This window comes from Euphorbia lathyris, chromosome 2, assembly GCF_963576675.1.
Source record: "Euphorbia lathyris chromosome 2, ddEupLath1.1, whole genome shotgun sequence".
Lineage (NCBI taxonomy): Eukaryota > Viridiplantae > Streptophyta > Magnoliopsida > Malpighiales > Euphorbiaceae > Euphorbia > Euphorbia lathyris.
In genome coordinates this window covers 141,636,567-141,658,947 of record NC_088911.1, presented here as the reverse complement: position 1 = coordinate 141,658,947, position 22,381 = coordinate 141,636,567, and the positions used below count along the sequence as shown (strand labels likewise).

General features: G+C 32.3%; 2 protein-coding genes and 1 long non-coding RNA gene across 3 annotated transcripts; 1 reads left to right on the top strand and 2 right to left on the bottom strand.

The window, feature by feature from the left end:
• Positions 1–484: 484 nt before the first annotated feature.
• LOC136220178 (NADH dehydrogenase [ubiquinone] 1 alpha subcomplex subunit 2-like) lies at positions 485–4,535 on the bottom strand. The gene is made up of 3 exons (XM_066007928.1): positions 4,376–4,535; positions 4,153–4,259; positions 485–931 (listed from the first exon to the last, which is right to left on the bottom strand). The coding sequence occupies exons 1-3, from the start codon at positions 4,459–4,461 to the stop codon at positions 828–830; spliced, it is 297 nt and encodes a 98-aa protein (XP_065864000.1). The 5' UTR covers positions 4,462–4,535; the 3' UTR covers positions 485–827.
• Positions 4,536–6,082: 1,547 nt separating this feature from the next.
• LOC136220177 (eukaryotic peptide chain release factor subunit 1-3-like) lies at positions 6,083–10,226 on the top strand. Its single transcript, XM_066007927.1, has 3 exons — positions 6,083–6,236; positions 8,308–9,785; positions 9,881–10,226. Exon 2 carries the CDS (start codon positions 8,341–8,343, stop codon positions 9,646–9,648), a length of 1,308 nt encoding a protein of 435 aa, XP_065863999.1. The 5' UTR covers positions 6,083–6,236; positions 8,308–8,340; the 3' UTR covers positions 9,649–9,785; positions 9,881–10,226.
• A 4,720-nt stretch (positions 10,227–14,946) lies between these two features.
• On the bottom strand, positions 14,947–21,873 carry LOC136220176 (uncharacterized). The gene is made up of 6 exons (XR_010684413.1): positions 21,683–21,873; positions 21,420–21,492; positions 21,122–21,225; positions 18,711–18,805; positions 16,779–16,824; positions 14,947–15,280 (listed from the first exon to the last, which is right to left on the bottom strand). It is a non-coding gene; the product is annotated as an uncharacterized lncRNA (long non-coding RNA).
• Positions 21,874–22,381: the final 508 nt, after the last annotated feature.

Below are 22,381 nucleotides of genomic sequence, written 5' to 3'. Positions count from 1 at the left end.
GGAGTATAATTCAGATACATTTGATATAATTTACCCTAATTTGTTACTAATATAGTTTCAGAAACCAACTAAAAATGTACGAAACTGCTTTAATTTATCAATAAACTTATTTGAAAAGTCCGATATGACAATCAAATAACTTTCAAAACGGTTTGTTCAAATTCTCTATTAGATAGAGGTAAAATTAATCAACATTAGCAGCAAATTTGTACTATTTTCGTATGTTAGGATCAAATATGTATTTCTTCAAAAACATTAGACCAAACTTAGCCTTTATCCCTATAAGTTAATCACAAACTATCAAATGTCCAAAATATTTATTGTGTTACTAATATAGTTCAAATAACCAACAAAAAAAAAATGTACAAAATTGCTTTATTTTAGCAACAAAATTGTTTGGAAGGTCCGATCATAACAGTTAAATAACTGTCAGACCAGTTTGTTCAAATTTTCAATTAAATAAAAATAAAAATGATCTTGCTCGAAAACATTAGAAGTAAATTGTACTATTCATACGTTAAGATCAAATCTCTACCTCCAAAAATATTACAATCAAATTTAAGACACTTGGAAAAGCAAAGGTAGTCACTCAAAATGAAAAACATACAAGACAAGAGTAACAGTATCCAACTCACATAATAGATTACATTGTGTTCGGAACAACGTCCCAGAGTCTCGACTTAAGAGAAGTTATACTGGCCCCTCCACTCAAATGATTTTGAACTGTCGTGACATCTATGAGCAAGCGGGATCAGTATTGATCCCGGCCCGCTGTATAAATTTTCCTGAACTTATTAAGTTAAACAAAACAGCAGAGACATCAAGCTTTAAGCTTTAAGCCCTGCCCCCATTTTCCCAAGGTCTTGAAGAGCCTTAGAGATTTGTGCCTCACTCATACCTTCCAATCGAATGCCCCTCTCAACACCCATATCTGCATATTCAATGTTTCATTCCATCAGAAAATAAGAAACGAAACGAAGAAGAAGAAGAATTCTTTCCGTCTTCTAATCTATATATACATTCTTGCATAAACATTAAAAGCCCTCAACTGACAGTCAGTCGATGCTTTGTGTCTGTCAAAACAAGTTTTATCCGTCTAAATTTGAGTTTGAACATCAAAGGACACGAAGCTCCATGAACAGACATGAATCAGTTCATAACTGGTTCTACTACCAGCATCTGTTCGGTTATTCTACAGAAATCAATCTATTGTTGGCAGATGTGATTGGTGTCAAAACCTGTGCTGGTTACTCACGACGCACTTCCAATCGGTCCTATAACCAGTGCCACTACTGGCACTGGTTACTAACTTCCCTTTCATTTTGCAAGGTTCTTCAAGCTTCATTTCTGCTACCTATCAAAGTTTAAACACGTATAAAGAGCTATTCTAACTACTGTTATCAAAATCTTACAAATCACGATTCAATTCGATTCAGCTCTATTTCGAGCCGAATCTAAATGATAACAGAATCACACGATTAGAGATTCAAATCATACGAATCAGCTCTATTTCGAGATGAATCTAAAAGGCAAATCTAAATGATAACAGAATCTTACATTCGTGATTCAAATCATACGAATCAGCTCTATTTTGAGACGAATCTATAGGGCATATCTAAATTTTAACAGAATCGGATGTGAATCGTTGGAATCAGTGATGAATTGGCCGATTCTACCGATTCAGGAAATATGCTAAAAAAATCGTGATAATAACTACTGCAGATTTCAAATTGTGGTTCACGAAATCTAGAAGTCTCTAATGAAGGAAATAAATTAATGGAAAAGAACCAATCAGAAATTTAAAAAATAAGAAATAAAGCTAATTACAATTAATCCTTAACAAATTAAAATACAGTATCATATATGACTTTCCAATTTCAAATCAATACGCAAGTCCCATCTCATCCCATTCACAAAACGTCTTTGGCACCTTGTTTTGTACGATCAGAAGCAAATTATCTTCATCACCATTCATCAAAAACTTCAACAACACTAACTTCTAAACTCACTCTCCTCTAATCCGATTATTACTTGTTAAGTTATCAACTCAAACTAGTTTCATTATCAAGTTGACAACAAGGCAAGAAAACAGAGTCAGAAACTCAAGCTCTCCATCTCTACTAAGTTATTAAACAAAGTCTGATTTGTGAATTAGTTTTATTAGGATTGCAATTGAATTAGATTTGAATTTAAGTTCTTGGTTGATATGATTTCTTTTTTGACATTAAAATTGCATTTGTAGACTAATACAGTATTTGATAATATTTTAAGTTCAACACGGCAAATATTTTATTTTTTGTAATAGTATGAATTGAACTGAATCTTACGATTTGATTCTATTCACGAGTCGCAATTCACAAAGGATTTCGATTCACAAGTCGAATCTCAAACAACTATGATTCTAACACAAACAACCTTCCATCTTCACGACCGTTTACAAAGCAAAAAAAATAACAGATACACCAGCTATTAATGTGATAGCTGGGAGGAAAAGAACAACATTTTTCCATCAGTAATACTACTTAATACTGCATTTGCTAACCTATACAGAATATTTTTAAAGCTGCATTGTCTTTTCTCCTTTTCCTTTTCTTTTTGGGAAGGAGGGGGGTGGTGTTTGTGAGAAGGGTCATAGTATAAAATTTTATCCTTGTCTAAAGTATGTTCGCAATATTAATACCATATGTAGAGATAAATGTTGACACAGAAGAGGTCAAGCTACCGTATTGAAAAAAGCTTTTTCCATCACAATATCCTCCCAAATGGAAGTGGATTTAAATTCCACACAAATGCACTAGTAATATGAGTGTGTTCTAGTTATATCTTGCTTTGAAATAGGCACAAAGCGTGTCATTAGACAATTATAAAATATTGTTGGCTTATTATAGTGTCTAAATTCTGCAAGGCAAAAGCAACTGACTAGACATATCTGAAACTAGGGCAGGATAAATTTGAGGATCCATTATAACAACACAACAGCTCAATATGAACTGAAATGGAGCAACACCAACTAGGTAGCACCCTAGAAAGAATACTCAACTAGATTCAGAATGTCTTAGACTTAGTCCTTAATTATTTAAATGTATTGAATAGATTGCTAAAATTAAATCAATGTTTAAATTAATTAACTTTGAGATAAATTAAATATTAACATTAAATTCATTAACTTTACTTTAATATTAATAATCAATTAGATTAAAACTTACTTAATTTTCATTAACAATTGCAGCGGAAGCACTTCATCCCATTCTGCTAAGCAATATTCATATGAAATTTTATTAACTAGATTTATGTGCTCCCATTTGCAGATTAGATGCTTGAGCAAAGCATTTCAAAGAAGTTCAGAGACATTCACCAGAATACAGATGCTACTACAGATGCACTTATGCAAGTAAAATTGAACTGCACTTTACTAGGTGAGTATTTACTAGAAAAAGATGGGAGCTTCCTAAGCCACTGAGCTAACCAGCCCATGTTATTGTTGAGCCAAAAAGGCAGCAGTGATTGTGAAAGAGGTTGTTTGGATTCTGAATTACTTGTTAGAAAGATTTTTAAGTAGAGACGGCACAAAAACCTATTCCTAGTCATTTGCTAATGCAGCAAAATAGGTGGCCACTATGTTACACGAAACTGTTACCCTTTCCATGCTGAATTTTCTTAAAAATCACATTTCCCTGTGTCCGTTTCTGTTTCGGTGCAACACAGGGTGGCCATCTCCAATTAAAGCAGACAAGACAATCATATTTCAAAAGCAAAACAATATATATTTGTACAAATGAAATTTATATTTACATGAAATTTGAATCCAAACCAATAAATTGGTAAATCAAATGAAAGATGGAATTTGATTATCTTTTCTCCAATACCTAATTCTCCCCCCACATATCTTCATATAAATATGTTAAGACACTCTGTCAAACAAATTTGTACAAATCTAATTTTCTTTTCGGCACAAGAATGTTAAAACTCCAACAACAAAAGGATCCTGACTTTTCACTCAAAAAAGTCAAAATTAAGGACAAATTTGAACCATTAACTATTGACTGTCAATTCATAAGGAAGTATCACTAAATTGGGGAGCATCAAACACCATTTGAAATAGGAGAAATGGAACCAAAAATTGTGACAATTAGTATTAGAGGAACGACGCACCATATCTAGCCCATAACTGGGGTTCGGTTCCATTGCACTCGCGTATTAGGATTGGGAGTTTAGGATTCAAAGACTTCAGGTTCTTGTAATTATTCCCCACGAATGCTCTATCAGTGAGAAGAACAATAATCAGAACAAAAGGAAAGAAAAAGTGAACAGATTCGCAGAAAGTTGGGAGCAATTAGTAAGAATATATAATCGAATAAGAAGAAAAAAGAATTACCTAGCGGATGAACTTGCAGGCGAAGATTGGCAAAGCAGAATCCTAAGCTCCTTAAGATTCTTAGAAAGTTGCCCTTGCCATGCCATTCTTTTCTCAGTCGCTGCTCACACAGATGACGCAGATGCTTTTCACTTTCCAAAGTTTCTTGTTCGCGGTCGCGACGACCAGTAACAGATTATATAGTTGCTCGTTTCGTTGAGGGCACGGATGTATTAATGGGCTTCAGAGTAATTGGGCTTTCCGCCAAATTATAAGGGAAATTTACATAGATGTGACAATTATCGTGTTTCGTGTCAAAATCGTGTTATCTCATATTTATGTTTTATATGTTATAAATGCTAGAAAAATGATTTTCATGTTAATCGTGTCGTGTCAGTCGGGTTGGCTCTGTAATCGTGTTTTCGTATAAGAAATTGCCACCTCTAAATTTACATAGAAATTTACTTTTGAAAAACTATTTACAATTGTGTCAAATCATAATTTTAAATTATGTCAAACTAATAAAATTATTATTTTTAAAAATTAACGTTTATGAATTAGGGATCTAGAATATATTATCAAGAGTTTGAAATTTAAACTTTTTAAATTAGATGTAAAACCATATTTTATTTGGTATAAATAGAAAAAATGATGTATTGAGAATTAAATTTTATAATATGATTTAGTTGTAATTTTGTAGTTAATTATGATATTTATGTAAAAAACCCATTATATAACTGGGTTGCATCCAAATTATGAACAACAATTAGACTCGTTTATATGCGCATTGGGAGCTTAGCCCGCATATTAGTTGGATTTGGATATGCATACAGACTTCGGTAGAGGGGGGCCTTGTTTAATTAATTAAAATTTTAAGGGTCAAATACATGAATATTATAATTAAGTATAAAATTATAACTAAGCCATATCACCAAACTTAATTCTTAATATGTCATTATTCTCTATATATTATGATTTTACACCATAATTTAAAAATTCTAGACTCAAATTTATAAATTATAAACTTTAAAAAATATATTTTAGATTTCTAATTTATAAATTCTAATCTGTAAAATATATTAAAAATACTGATTTTACTAGTTTGACATAATCCAAAAATTATGGCTTGACATAATTGTAAATTGTAAATAGTTTTTAAAAGATGAATTTTTGTATAACTTTCCCAAATTTTAATTTATTATATTTTTATTGTTGATATTTATAGTTTAATATTATTTTTAATTAATTATTATTATAAGCATATATTAGTTGCGCATAAGCTGAATTTAAGGTCAGTTTTCTAACCTCAAATTATTATTATAAATATATTATAAATTATTACTTTTATACCATAATTTAAAAATTCTAGATTTTAATTAATAAATCATAAATTTTAGAAAATATATTCTAAACTTTTAATTTATAAATTTTAATCCTTAAAGTATATTAAAAATATTGATTTTACTAGTTTGATATAATTTAAATTATGACTTAACATAGTTGTAAATAGTTTTTATAAGATGAATTTCTGTAAGATTCCCGACTATTTATCTGCTTGTTTCGTTAAGGGCCTGGATGTATTAATGGGCTTTAGAGTACTTGGGCTTACGGCCCAATTATAACTGGGTTGCATCAGAGTACTTGGGCTTACGGCCCAATTATAACTGGGTTGCATCCGGAACTTGAATCCGAATTATGAAGAGCAATCAAAATTGGGGACTAGTATTCGCTTGCTTTGCTTAGGGCATATATATATGCGTGGTTTGCATTTGCAACCGCTTCTTGCTTAGCTAGAAGGCGATTATCAATATCGTTTCCAGCTTGAGGGTTCTTTCCTCTTCCGATTCTCCTTGCCATTAGACCGCCTCCCCAACTCTCTGAGGTTTGTTTTTTTCCTTTTTCTTTTTCTTTTTTGCACAATTGTTCCTAGTGAAAAAGGAAGGAACTAATAACATTAGTTGCGGAATTTGATTAGATTTTGATTTTCTGGTGTCTACTATCGAACTAGATTTCGAATCTGATTTGTTACAGATGTGTTCATTTTAATGTCCATCATCAAACTTGATTTGGAATCTGATAAATTACAGATTTGTTCATTTCTATGTTCACTATCAAACTTGATTTCTTATCTGATTAACTGCAGATCTTCGACTGTTTGTACCGATGCCGTGTAGCTAGTGGTTTTAGATAATAATAAAAAAAGAATTCCTTAAACCTGGAAATTTTGTTCAATTTTCTTCCAGTTCTTGTCTCTTATTATGATTCGATTTGATTGACTTAGGGTTTTCATATAATCGACGTATTTTCTTTAAGATCTTTGCGGTGGTTTATGATTAAATTTTAACTTCTGAGGGTTTATCTATTTCATAATCAGTAGCTACTCTTTTTCACGCGTATTTGTTATTTGATCGAGTTGTGATCATGAATTTGTGTTGTAGTATTTCAATAGATGTTTTATTAGTATTTTTTACTCCCAATTTTTCAAGTTTGAGGAATTTTTCATTGAAACATATTTGTCATGGGAGTAAACAATTTTTAATTTCCTGATGTTAGTTATATGTTACAGATATGTCAACTTTTAACTGTACCATTGAAACAACTGATTTTTATTTTGGTTCTTGAAGAAAACGCGGAAAACTTTCAAATTTTGATTTACTTCATTGCTAGTTAGTGGAGATTTATTTATTTATTCTATTGAGATACAACTATGTTAGTTAGGTGGGTTGGGTTAGGCTTGGAATTTACCTGTCCTCTCAATCTGCTATTAACATATGCTGGACTGGAGTTTGCGGTTTTTGGAGTCAGGCATGGTTGAGCTTGGCTCATAACAGGCCTAAATTATGATTTTGTTATTTATTGTTATGAAAAAAATATTTATATTGTCATATATGACATTATCCCTGTTTATTTATTTTTTATTATTTTACTCATCTCTCATGTTTAGGTTTGTGCTTTGTTTTTTTTTGGATTTTTTATGAAAATTTGGCCCTGATATTAATGTTTCTTGATTTGTAGTTAGCTAGACCAATATTTAAACGATATATGATTTATAAGACATCAAATGAGATTGAGATAGATATGAATTGTTGTCAATTTAAGGCTTACATTATTTTGTTGGAATTCTTTTTCTTTGCTAATATTACTACCTTGTATTTCTCATCTTATTTGTGTTGAAAATAACGTGGATAACTAATTTTATCTTATATGAATTTATGGAGAGAGATTTTATTGGTGTTCGTTTTAGAGCTATGTGCATGTATGCAATTCAACCTGCTTCACGGCTTCTGCTTTTTATTGGAATTGATTATTGCCTGTATTCTTTTGTGGACAAAATTTTGAGTTCTGGACATTTGGAAGAACATCCAAGGGAAATGTCTTGGTTAATACATACAGGTGCAGGAAGCTATTTTTTTTCCTTCCTAGCCAGATCATTGACCAGTCAGTTCTTGTCAAACTTCTCTGAAGTTCACACAAGCATGGTGAAAGATAGCACTGAAATCTTTATTTTGAAATCCTAGAAACAATGATTGTTAAAGGCTCCAAGTGGAATGGAGAAAGTTTGATCTATGGTATTTACATCATTTAGAATATGCTAACTTCGTAGATGTCTTAATGCTGTCTATTACGTGTTCCGACATCTGTTCTTTTATGTTTTTGAGTAATGCTATCATAATGTTTGAATTATACATCAGTGAGTAGGAGTAAGCAAACTGCTTTATCATTATGTTTAAGTGAATAATTTATTCCATTGGGCTTTTATGTTTCTTATTTTTCTTGCTTAGCAGGGATGTTCTGAGTTGTTTCACTTAATAAGTGAATAATTTTATTCATCCTCCATTTCAGTGATTGTCCAATTCTCAGTTTACTTTTAAGTTTCTCGCCCTCCAAACAGAATGTGTAATGCCTATGATATTAAGATTTATTGATTATGATCTGGTATGCTATCTTTACAGGCAATTTGTTTACTTCTGTTAAGTAGCTGCAAAATGTCAGATGGTCATGAGACTGATAAAAACATTGAGATATGGAAGATCAAAAAGCTTATCAAAGCTCTCGAAGCCGCTCGAGGCAATGGGACAAGCATGATTTCTCTTATCATGCCTCCTCGTGATCAGATATCTCGAGTCACAAAAATGCTTGGAGACGAATTCGGAACTGCTTCTAACATTAAGAGCAGGGTTAATCGGCAGTCTGTCTTAGGTGCAATTACATCTGCTCAGCAAAGGCTCAAACTTTACAACAAGGTTCCTCCCAATGGGCTTGTCCTTTACACTGGAACAATTGTAACTGACGATGGGAAGGAGAAGAAGGTAACAATTGATTTTGAGCCTTTTAGGCCCATAAATGCATCTCTCTACCTGTGTGATAACAAATTTCATACAGAAGCTCTAAATGAGCTATTAGAATCTGATGACAAGTTTGGCTTTATTGTAATGGATGGTAATGGAACCCTTTTTGGAACACTGAGTGGTAATACTCGAGAGGTTTTGCATAAATTTACTGTCGACTTGCCAAAGAAGCATGGAAGAGGAGGGCAATCAGCGCTTCGATTTGCTCGTCTTCGAATGGAAAAGCGTCATAACTATGTGAGGAAGACAGCAGAACTTGCCACACAGTTTTATATCAATCCTGCCACCAGCCAGCCTAATGTGTCTGGACTGATTCTTGCTGGATCTGCTGATTTCAAGACTGAACTTAGTCAGTCTGATATGTTTGATCCTAGACTTCAAGCTAAAATTCTGAATGTGGTTGATGTTTCATATGGAGGAGAGAACGGTTTTAATCAGGCAATTGAGCTGTCCTCTGAAATTTTATCCAATGTGAAGTTTATACAGGAAAAACGATTGATAGGCAAGTACTTCGAGGAAATTAGCCAGGACACTGGAAAATATGTCTTCGGTGTGGATGACACTCTGAAAGGTTTAGAGATGGGTGCTGTTGAGACTCTGATAGTATGGGAAAATTTGGATATTAGTAGGTATATGTTGAAAAACAGCACTACTGGTGAGGTAATCATAAAACATTTCAATAAGGAACAAGAGGCTAATCAGAGTAACTTCAGGGATCCCACCACTTCTGCTGAATTCGAAGTTCAGGAAAAGATGCCACTGCTTGAGTGGTTTGCTAATGAATACAAGAAATTCGGTTGCACTCTTGAGTTTGTTACAAACAAATCACAAGAAGGATCTCAGTTTTGCCGTGGGTTTGGTGGTATTGGTGGTATTCTCCGCTATCAGCTTGATATGAGAGATTTTGATGAGCTTTCCGATGAAGAAGTCTATGAGTCTGAATAGCAATCAGCCAACTCTATCGCACTGCTGGTGCAGGACTATGGGGACAAAAAATCGCGTGCACCAGCCGCAACAGCGCTCGCGGTGTGTTACATTGCGGTTGCTCGATACTTGAAAATTCCGTGGCTGTTCTGATTAAGGTTTAATCCCTGAACTTACTTGTCATTGTGCTTTACATTTCTCTACTTGAAGTCCCAGTCATTGATTTTTTTTGTTGTTGTTGTCCGGGTTGAAGGAGACGATGATCTATCTATCTCTATCTCTGTGATAAAGTGAGCTTTTTATATGGTGATGATGCTGGTTTGCATTATGGAGCAGCTGGATTCTATGTGGAAGTAACATTGCCCTCGTAGTCTAAAAATAAGATGGTGGATCTGCTTGGGATGTGGACAGCAGATTGTACATCAAATATATTAAGACCTGAACATAGCTATGATATGTGGATAACTGCTATATTTTTCTTCCTCTTCATCTTCCTCTTCGAGGAGATATCTTTATGCTTATGGTGTTATTGTATTAAATCATGAGGAGAGCTCGTATGGAGTTCTTATCATTTGATGAACACAAGCCTCTTATCGTTTGATCGATTGTGTTTGTGTTTGTGTTTTTCCCCTAATTGGTCCTTGTGTGTGTGATACTATTATAACTAGGATTCTAATTGTTCTGTTAGTGAATGGTAGGTTACAGAATAGTAATATAGTCGTCGGCTACAGTATTTTGTGCTTTGAGATAGTACTAGAGAGTATGTTGCACAGACCGGGAAATGTTATTTCTTAGAATTAATTTTTTTGAAAAATCTAGGTAGGAAACAATAATCGAAATGGAAGTGGACACCCGATGTAGAAACGCTAGTGAAGAAGTTCAACGTGATAGTCTCTTGGTTGTTATGCTTTAAATGATAATGTAGTAGAGAGCTATGTGAATAATAATAAAAACGAAAACAGAAGTGGATAACATAACATGGAAATGGGGGTGTGCAAAAATCAAACCGAGCCAAAATAATTGATCGAATCGAAGCATTTCGGTTTTTCGGTTTGGTTTTTTGTTCTATTAGGTTTGGTTTCGGTTTTATTTTTTATAATAATTCGGTAAATTCGGTCGGTTTGGTTTTTAAATCAAAATTATCAAATTAATTGAACCGACCGAACTAAACTAAATTTAGTTAGAAATTAAATTTATTAATTATTAGTTAGATTGTTCCTAGTTATAAGTTTTTTTTTTTTAAAATAATCTTCTTTTTTTTAAAATTGGTTAGTGAGGAAGGATAAGAACGAACATCCCAGCTATGTTGGCATCCCACCACAAACCAAAAAAAGTCCCCATCACCCTTATTACAGTATAAGTTAGTCGTAGATTTAACAATAAAATTTAAATTACATATTTTTTTTTTTGAGAAATGCTTGTAATTTCATTAGATAAAACATAAAGAAGTACAACAAGCAAAATGTAAGGAATAAAATCTCACATGATTACAGACTAAAGTAAATACAAAATCCACAAAGGGATAGAAATGACTACAAAGAGCAAAAAGAGCCCATAAAAGGCACAAAAAAACACAAAACAACAATATATTGCATTGGAGTAGTTTCCAAAATCAACATTAACTCTTCATATTTCTTCCTGCTACCAAAAAACTCTTCATTTTCTTTTGTTTCGTTTACTACACAAATTAAATTACATATATTAATAACAACAATAATCTATTAAAAAGCACAAACCCTTCATCTACCAAATTTAGATAATTGTCCTACACTATATATTATATTACATTAGTCCAAGTTTCTTGTTTTGTTTTGACCGATTAACCGAACCGAACCGATCGAACTATTCAATTTGGTTTGGTTATTTATTATTATTAAATTATGTTCGGTTTTCATTTTTAAAGTTATTCGGTTTTTTGTTATTTCGGTTCGGTTTTTCAGACCGAACTGACCAATGAACGCCCCTACATGGAAATGCTAGTAAAGAAGAATTCACGTAAAACATGGTTGTCTCTTGGTTATTATGCTTAAAAGGAGATATAGTAGCGAGCTATATTGCATTGAAATGGACATTAGGAAGTGTTATTTCGTTGAAAATTTAGTTAGGAAACAACAATTGAAATGGAAGCAGGCACTTAACGTGAGAATGCAATTGAAATGGAAGCAGACACTGCAAGAATGCTCGTGAAGAGTTCACGCGCAACGTGATAGTCTCTTGGTTATTATGCTTTGAATAAGATAATAGTTGAGAGCTATGTTGCACAGAATAGACATCATCAGATGCTATTTTTTAGAAAATTTAGTTAGGAAATAATAACGGAAATGAAAGCGGACACATAATATAGGAACGCTAGTGAACATGAGTTCACGTGCAACATAGTCTCTTGGTTGAAGATGAGTAGACGTGGTAAAATTATACACGTTCTGATTACACATTACACGATACGGAATCGAAACACAATTTTAGTGTTTGGGTTTAGCTTATGTAATGTGTCATTTTTGGGTTGACATAAAAATGACACGTAAGTTTTTGAATTGGGTTAGGGTTGATATGCTAATCCAAAAACGACACGAATATTTAAAATTGTTATATTCTCTTGTATTTTTATATGTCATTTTATTAATAAAGATAATAAAATTATAATATTTACTTGTAAATATAATTCTAACCTCCTAAATTGTTATAAACACAATAAATGACTCCTTAATATGATATTAGCGGATTTTTTGATGGTTAACATACTAATATGAAAAATGATATAAGGTATTTAAAAAAAATACCATATCTTTTTATATTTTTAAAAGTTATTGTATAATAAAATTATAAGTAACCTGAAATATAACACAAAATCGACACGAACGTGAACAGGTTAATACGATTGTGACATGAAAGTTTTTGAGTTTGGTTTGGGTTTACTCTTTTCAACATGAATTCGAAAATGACACGACTCGAACACAAAATTAGACCCGATGTCAGATTCAGAATAGAATATAGAACAAATAAAATCAGGAGGTTTTAAGGATCTTTCCATCAGTCCTAGCATAGAGTAGGCAGTCTGAGCAAGCTCATGGGTTACACTATTCGCAGAACGAATAACGAAATTGACACTAACATCATTTAAAGAACTTAAAAGAGATTTACACTCTTTTAATATAAAACCATAAGTATGCCTAAAAGATCATTCCCTAAGATTAACTAACGCAGCAACATCTGATTCAATCTCACATCTTCCCAAACTTTTTTTTAACCAACAAAGCACTTCCTTTATATGCATTGCTTCTTCATCTCTAACTTGATAGTTGCCTGGAAGAAGGTTGAAAAATACACCACATAACTGGCATTTGCTATTTGCCAATTTCTTTTTTAACATTGTTCGCAAACCAATCTGACATAAAACAAGTAGCTTTGGCTAACACATCGACAACATTGATTGTAGACCGCTTGATAAAAAATACATTACTATTCTCAAGATCCAATAATATGGATTTACAATCAGATACAATCACACCAAAACTAGAAACAGACAGATCTTAACAATGTAAAACATTTATTAGGAGTTATGAGTCTGTTTCGATAATGACATCGTTGAGGTCACGATTTTTTATCCAACTAAGGACTTCCCTCATGCTAAGACCATCAACAAGTAAATGGTCCACATGACAAGAGATGGTACTATCTTGTTGCCATAAAATTTCCAGATGAGTTGCGAAGAACACAACCTTTGCAAGCCTACTACATGAGATTTCGCATCTTGCTCGACACCTTTAACTCCCAAAATCTTTTCCAAAAACTAGTTGGATGGTGTGTACTCGGATTTAGGCTCATACTATACCCACTCTTTATCCTATATTTCCCATAATGCTCCGGATCCTAGATTGAAGACTTCGTCTCTTTTTTAGCAAATATAGGAATAGCCAACATGTTATTGCAATACTCCATCCTTCATTTTGGATGAGAGATAGCTACTTTTTTCATTTTCAAAACTGCCACTTGATTCCCTTCTTTAAATGACTCCCCATTAATAATAGTAACTATCCTATTTATTGTTGCCCTTGTTATGCTTTCAATTGAGCAGTTACTGCCATTAGAACTATCAATTCCGCTTTTAGTTGAGTAGTTACTACCATTATAATTACCAGTTACGCTTTTAATTGAGTAGTTACTTCCATCATAATTATCAATCTCTCTTTTAATTGAACAGTTACTACCATCATGATTATCAATTACATGGACTATCTCGGTCGAACCCGAGCCGTCCACCACCATTAGAGAACTACCGCCACAACCTCTAACACCTGCATTATTGACATGCCAACGAGCACCCCTATGTTGAGGTTTCCATCTAGTTTGGACAATCATTCCAATAAAGGACCAACAGAGATCAAGATGATTAACACCGAGATCTTCATCGGATACAGTAACCCCACCATTCTCTGCATCTTCCAACGAGAGATCAACAAAAGTATTAAGTTGAATAAATTGATTATTTTTATTCTAAGAGTTTTAATGCAATTAAATTGCATGTTTATCTTAGTATTTATATAGATAAACTTATATATTATAATTGAATAATGGAATTTATAAACAAAAGGAATTATCACTTTCAGAATTGATATGCTTCTAGGCAATTTTAACAATTAAATTTATACTCATCTTAATTTGTTTTTCTAGAAAAGACAAGATTTAATTATCATTACTACTCAAATTACTTTTATTACTACTCAAGATTTAAACACCGACATTAGAAGGTTTCAAAAATCTATTAAGTAAAATTGAAGTTGTAAATTCAATTATGTATTTGAGTATTATTAAAAAAAAAAAAAAAGAAACACACACTATAAAAAAGGAGAATTGATAACATAGATAGGAAAATGGGAAAATGGATAACATAGGTAGTATTAAAACTTACTTTTCTTACGACCAAGTGATCAATTGATTACATTTTACGCAAGTTTATGGGACTAACTAAATATTTTGTACAAGTTCAAAGGGCTATCAGACAATTTAAAAGTTCAGGGGGCCAATCAAGTTTTTTGGACAAGTTCAGGAGGCAAATGATGTATTAAGCCTAAGTCTACAACAAAGTTGTTAAATTTAAACAGATAAATTAACTAGGAAAATGGATAGATAGTCAGCAGAAGAACAACTACCTCTTCTCCGAAGAAGAGCTACCTACAATGGAAAATAAGATTTTAACCAACTCATCAAAGAGAATTTGCTAAAAACATTATCGATTTGAATGTGGAAATGAAACTACTTCTCTAACTTCAATGATTTAGAAAAACATATTTCCAGTTTCATATACTTCTCCAACTTGAATGATTCATAAAAACGGATTTCAAGTGGCATTTTTTATCACATTGAAACAGAAAACAGATCTCTAGGTGGTCAATCAGGGTATCACTACTCGGATTGAGCTACACAATCAAAAATTTCAAAAGCAACAATAAATTATAGAAAGAAGAGAAAAAGAAGTAAAATAAAGAGAAAAAGATCATAAAAGAGTTTTACAAGTTTTTTTCAAGTCAAATCTCTGCCCACCAATCAAAAACACGGATGTTTTATAACTGGTGTCCATCCTAGAGCAGTATTGTTTTACTAAATTAATTAGTGGACTATCTTTTGCCAGAACATAAGTGATTATGTTTCCGTCCTAACAAAACAAAAACAAAATTATGATCAGATTTCAGTTAGTAATAAATTCAAACATAGTAGAGCAATTGGTCTGCAATTTTATAAAATTATTAGAGACCTTCCAATAATTAGAGAGATAAATTTAGAAGTCTCCCAAGTCTAATAACATGCTGGGCTTGAAAAAGAAACATGTGGGCCAGCATAGGAATCTCTTGGTATTTATGTATAAATTAAATATAAAATATGTCTTCAATCAAAATTTGATTTGTAAAACAAAAAATATGCTCTATTTATTTTTTTTGGGAAGAAATATGTTTTATAATATATTGGGTTAAGGTGCAAAAATACCCCTAACATTTTAAGTCAGGAGCAATTTTACCCTTAACGTCTAAAATAGTGCAATTTTATCCCTAACGCTGAAAGCCAAGAGCAATTTTACCCTTAACGTTGATAAATTGGATCAATTTCAGACACTATTATAAAATACATATATTTTTGTTCATTATTCTGCACCAATTGCATAATAATTCGTCCTAAAAAAAGGATTTTATGTATTTTATAATTTAATAATAGAATTTGAGATTAATATTTATAAATTCGGTGGATTTTTTGAATTTTTTTTGTCTAATCCGTACAAAAAGACAGTATATTTTTTTATTTTTTTTCACATCCCAACGAATGTTTATGATTTGTTACTGATAAAATGACATATGTATGAAGTGTAGATAACAAGATTCATTACCGAGAAGACAGTTTGATGAATCATTTCTCAAATTGACCTAATTTATTAACGTTTGGGTAAAATTGCTCTTGGCTTCCAACGTTAGAGGTAAAATTGCATCATTTTAGACGTTAGGGGTAAAATTGCTCCTGACCCAAATACGTTAGTTAGGGGTAATTTTGCACCTTAACCCTAATATATTTAGAAGCTAGAAACAGAAACAAGCAGAAGATTATACTTGTTACTAAATTTATAAAAACAAAAATAAATAAATCTTGTCGGTGTTCACAGCCAAACCATACCCCAGTTCCAGTTCATAAAATTTATAAAAACAAAAAAGAAATCTTATTTGTGTTCACAGCCAAGCCATACCCCAGTTCCAGTTCTATTATGAAGATAAAAGCTCTTACCCACCTACCTCCTAATCTGAGTTTCTCAACTATTCTTTCTTCAAAGCTTTATTTAACTATTCTTTCTTTCTTCAAATTATTTTCCATTTACGTTATTCACAAGATACAGATCTTTCTTATCCTGCCAATTTGGATCTATTAAGAGAATTCTATCCATTCCTGAAACAGGTACAACAATAGCAATTCCATTCAAACACTTTTTTCACAATTATTAACTTCTAACCTCTATAATTTTTGTGTTCACCATTGTTAATGCTGTAGAGATTGACATGAAGTTTGAACAAACAGCCAAATAAAACAATAACACACAATAAACATAGCAAACATGAAAGAAACCTCAAATGAAAAAAATAGAAATAAAACACTTAAAAGGAGAAAAAATAAACCTGAGTTCTGATGTGTATAATGATATTTTCCATTGTTTTAGCAAAGCTATTAAGAAAGAAAACAAAAAGACACTTTGTAAGAAGATAAAGATAAAGGAAACTTTGGTAAGAAGATGAAGATAGAATGATCCTGAGTTATCTATTTATAATGTCTAAAAGCATCTGCAATGGTTCTTTGAAGGGACCATTCTACAATTTTTTAAACTTTCAAAACACTCACTAACCACTAGAATGCTGCATAAGAAGAGTCCTCAATTTAGGATGGTGCCCAGGGTTGGACTTTGTCCACACTTGAAAAAGTATCAATTTTGTCGATTTGTGAGATCATGGTTGGACATTGACCATTTGCAAAATAATATTTATGACAAGAATTGATTTAACTTAATTTATTTTATTTTTCAATATGTATATGTAAAGATTGTTCACATTTTTTTTCAATAAAATTTAGATATTTTTATATATACTTTTCTTTTTAATAATAAAAAACTTTTATGGATCGGATTTTTTAATAATAAAAAACTTTAAGTTTTACAATTTTTAATAATTAGTTATATATATTTTTATTTCATTATTTATAGGGATAAGATACCAAAATAGGCTTATGGTTTTTGAGGAAGTATCAATTTAGGCTCCACGTAAAAATTAGCACCAATATAGACTTAACGTTTAAAACAGGTACCAATTTAGGCATCAAGAACGGATTGGACACGTCATTCCTATTAGTCCGTTAAGTTTTGATTTCTCACTCCACGTACAATTGACAAAACTTAAGAGAGTAATATCAACGTCGTGTCTTGTTTCGTTATAGAGGCCTAAATAGATACTTTTTTTTTTAAAGGTTAAACCTATATTGGTACTATTTTATACGTGGAGCTTAAATTGATACTTTTCTAAAAATCATAGGTCTATTTTGGTACCTTATCCCTTATTAAATCTTGAGATCCTAAAATATAATTAATTAAACCCTAGACCCCAAAAAATAAATTATAGATACTAATTTATAAACTCTCATCTTAAAATGTATGCTATGTAATCAAAATATTGGTTCAGTGCAAAGATGATGTGGTGCGTAGGCGAATTGTGAAATTTTCAATTTTATATCTAAGTAGTGGTAGACTCAACCTTTGTCTAATTATAGTATGAAAAATAAATACTTTCCATGTGAGATGGACTTTTTCTTTTCTCTTGCCAAGAAGTAACATCAAAATATTGCCCACTAAAGATAGTCTAATACATCACTTTCCTTAGCTTACCTAAAAAACTTGATTAGATCCCTTAACTTGATTAGGGTAATCCATTTGCTGAACTTTTTTTAAAGTGGGTATACAATATCATTTGTCTAAATCTATATAAAAAAAATTCAAAACTTATAAAATAAAAATCTAATTCGTGATTTTAAGTTTTTAAAACAAATTAACTTTCTGTTTTGTACATTTTTATTTTTATAACGTTTTCATAAATTTATTGACTTAATCATCACATACTTTGATTTCTTCAAATAATCAATGTAGATCAAATTTAGTAACTTTGTATGTAATTTTCAATTTTTTCTTTATTTCTTCTCTAAGATGGACCCCCTAAATCTAATAGCGGTTAGAATCATAGAAATGATTCATGTATTACACCAAGCTGGGAGTTGCTGCCCCTTCACTCTCATTCTTCGCCCCTAGAATTTGGTTCGATGTGAAGTGTCCATAGGTGGATCAAAATATAAAACATATGTAGAATCTTCCATTGTAATAAACAAAACTTGATTACCAAAACTCAAAAGCAAACAAACTATACAAATAAAACCATTCTCTTGAACTCTAACCAAACAAACGAAAAAAAAACAGGATTGGATATGAAAAATAGAAGCAATGAGCAAATACAATCGCAAAATACAATCGCAAAACCCACTTCGGCTTTATTTAAGAGTTATAAATACCATACCTTTTTTTTTTCCTATACCTTCCATGCCAAAGAGTGTTGAATGGTTCATTAGTCGCTATCTTCAATAGATTGAGGTGCATTCATTTCAAACCTCTCTATATTAAAATTGAAAAGGAAAGAAATTATAGAACTAGTAAAAGTATATGCCAAATTAAATCAAATTCAAATTGAGTAGTAGAAAACTATAGAGTATAGAAACCAAATTCGTAGTACATACAAATAGAAGACTGCAAAAAGAATCATTTTTCTGCACCAGGAAATTATTTCATTGTATTTGTATGGGAAAATCAAAGTATTTGATTGAAAAAAGAATGTGACAAAAACTCTGCCTTGTCATTCTTTGTTTGGTTTAAGTTGTTTGAACACATTAATGACGAAAACGGATGTATCTTTAAACTATAAAAAGGATGTCATATACCATATCAATAGAATTATTAGTCCCCTATCACACTGTTATGTCTTAGTATTTTGATAATGCATTGTTTAGTCCCCTATCACCAATGTTTGAACTAATAGTTGTAAATGAGCCGAGCCGCTCATATCATGTTCGACTTGAATAATAAACGAGCGAAGCTTAAACGCAGCAGCGAAACTCAACTCGAAAGCTCATGAGAAGACAATAATCAAGTTTATAAACAAACTCAATAATAATGTTCATGAAGCTCACGAGCCAAGTTTATGACAATTAACAAGCTCGCAAAAAGCACACACAAACAAACAGAATGTTGAACTCGAACTAATCAATTTAGCTGAGAAGCCAAGCATGAGGCCAAAGCTCGGCTCCTAGATAATTAAAAAAATGGAACTCGTTATAAATCGGCTAGGGTATAGAAAATTTAAAAAAAAAAACAGAGGTTATTGGCATTGCAGTTACTGCTAATCAAGTCCATAGGACCGCTGAATACATGCTCAAAAACAACTGATTCAATGAATTATTGGCTTTAATAGAATCGTTATAAAGGTTTTGGAAACACGAAAACATGATCATGATCAAATAAACATGGGAGGGAAAAACATAGGGATTATGTCCTGGTTTTGCATATTCAATATCATATTGAAATGAAATAACTGTTAAATCCAAAACATAGGGATTATGTCCTGTTTTTGCATATTCAATATCAGAATGAAATGAAATAACTGCTAAATCCAAATCTCATACCAACTTTTCTCATTAACAACAATCAACAAAGATAATCTATGTTATTGGCACAAGTTTATGTATAAGGTCATGAACTTGTATGTATTGAGTAAAGCATGGATCAAAAACATATATATGCATCATTTTAACACAAATTCAAGTAACAAAATACAGTTGAAACAATGAACTCATATCTGCTAACATAGCTTGGAATCTAGTTGAATTACTACACTAATTTTGGGTTAAAATTAGTTAAATTGTCAAACAGCACCAATTCGAGTGCCTACAATTACCAAAAACCATAAGCATTTGGGTGTTCAATGTACTAATTTTTTCTTCCCTACAATTAGCAAAATAATTTTTTCTTTGTTACAATTCCAGACCTTTGATGGGAGAGTTGTTCAGGCCTCGGATTGCTTCCGGTATTTAGGATCTATTATCCAAACGGATGGAGAAGTAGATGGAGATGTTGCTCATAGGATTAAAGCTGGTTGGTCGAAGTGGAAGAGTGCTACGGGTTTCCTTTGTGATCCCGGCATGCCTAATAGATTGAAGGGAAAATTCTACCGGACGGCAATTAGACCAGCATTGTTATATGGTACGGAGTGTTGGGCAGTGAAACACTGCCAAATCCATAAGATGTCGGTGGCGGAGATGCGTATGTTGAGATGGATGTGTGGTCACACGAGAAAGGACCGGGTGCGTAATGAAATAATTAGGACAAAAGTAGGGGTCACATCTATTGAGAATAAAATGAGAGAAAACCGACTAAGGTGGTTTGGCCATGTGAGACGTAGAGCGCTTGATGCGCCGGTTAGGAGAACCGAAGAGTGGCAAAGGGATGTAGTGGTGAGGGGTAGGGGAAGACCTAAGCAAACTTGGAGGAGGGTGATCGAGAGTGATATGAGTTTATTGAGAATTGAGGAAAATATGGTAGTGGATAGGACAGAGTGGAGGGAGCGAATCTGTGTCGCTGACACGACTTGATTTTCACGGTTTTATATGATGGTTCATGTTAGCCGACCCCGAATCATTTCGGGACTAAGGCTTTGTTGTTGTTGTTGTTGTACAATTCCAGACCTTTGATCTCCAATATGTAAAACTTGTTTAGGATCCTAATGTCTATATCTAAGTGGACAAGTATAATTCAAATCCTAGATGAAAAGTATCTCTCAGAATTCCAATTAAACAACTAGTTTTATATTAAACAGCTAAAGTAAATATGAACCAAAATAAACCAAAGGCATTCCCAGAAATTGGGGTCTCCACTTACCTTAAATAGCCTTGGATTTCCCAGAAATTGGGATCTCCACTTCACCATTCACCGGAAGTTAGGTTAGCAAACAGAAATCACGGTTAATTCCTAATATCTTCTTGCTGCAAACAGAAATCATAGTATTAATCATCAACATCAAACTACAATTATAAGATATATAAATTCTATTCAACCAATGCTTCAATCAACATAACTAAACACTAACCAACAGTAAACTAAGTTCTGATACAGAAACAGTAAGAACTCACAGTTTATAACCAAAATAGGGCTAACTAATCAGTGAAGTGTAAAAAACCTTGTAGAAAAAGCTAAAAGTTGTTCGAGAAGACAAAATATCCCTTATTGTCCGTAGCATTTGGGAAATTCCGCTGAACAAAGCAGAGAAAAACACAATAAAGCAAAGTCATATACAAGTTTGTCCTAAATTTCAGTTCATCACTCAAACTGAAATTTTCAATAGATCTACATTTGCTGGCAGATTTATCAAATTGAGGAGAAAACTCCTGAAGCCATTAAAAATTAACGCAACACCATTCAATTTTAAGAAAGTTGACTCACCTAAAATGACGAACAATCTCAGGTTGCCGGTTCAGCTTCTTCCGTCCAAGCAAGGCAAACAATGGTTGTAATTCGAACTGATAAAGGATGGGAGTGGAGAGAGAGAGAGAGAGATGAGGGAAAGAGTTGGGTAAATCGATAAGGAAGACAAAGAGAGAATCGATGGTTCCAGATGGTTCCAGAATCGATGGTTCCAGATGGAGAGAGAGTGGGTTTTGAGTAGGGGTGGGCACGGTTCGGTTAATCGGTCCATTAGGAAAAAAATTAACCGAACCGTTATCAACGGTTTTTTAACCATTCAAACCGAAATCGGTCCATATCAATCGGTTAACCATCAACCGGTTAACCATTAATTTCGGTTAGGTTTTTCGGTTAACGGTTTTTAACCAATTCTCACTAGTTAACCAAAAATCAACGGTTAAATTTTTATCCAAACCTAAATTTTTAAACAATATTAAAATACACAAAATTCAAAAATTCAAACGAAACGAATTCATATAAAAGTTCAGAATTCAAACATAAATACTGAACTAAAAAATAATCCATCAAGTTTACATTTAAAACATAAAGAAATGTAAATAATATTTCGTCAAAGTACTTATTACAACATAAAGCAGTATAATCTATATTATATATTTATATTAATCTATATTATAATCTATGTATTTATATTAAGCAGTATAATCTATGTATTTATAT

Coding starts and splice junctions, on each gene's coding strand:
- LOC136220178 (XM_066007928.1), bottom strand. CDS start 4,461: ATGGCATGGCAAGGGCAACTTTCTAAGAATCTTAAGGAGCTTAGGATT. Junction 4,260..4,375: donor CCTGCAAGTTCATCCGCTAG/GTAATTCTTTTT, acceptor TCTCACTGATAG/AGCATTCGTGGGGAATAATT. Junction 932..4,152: donor CCAGTTATGGGCTAGATATG/GTGCGTCGTTCC, acceptor TTGAATATGCAG/ATATGGGTGTTGAGAGGGGC.
- LOC136220177 (XM_066007927.1), top strand. CDS start 8,341: ATGTCAGATGGTCATGAGACTGATAAAAACATTGAGATATGGAAGATC.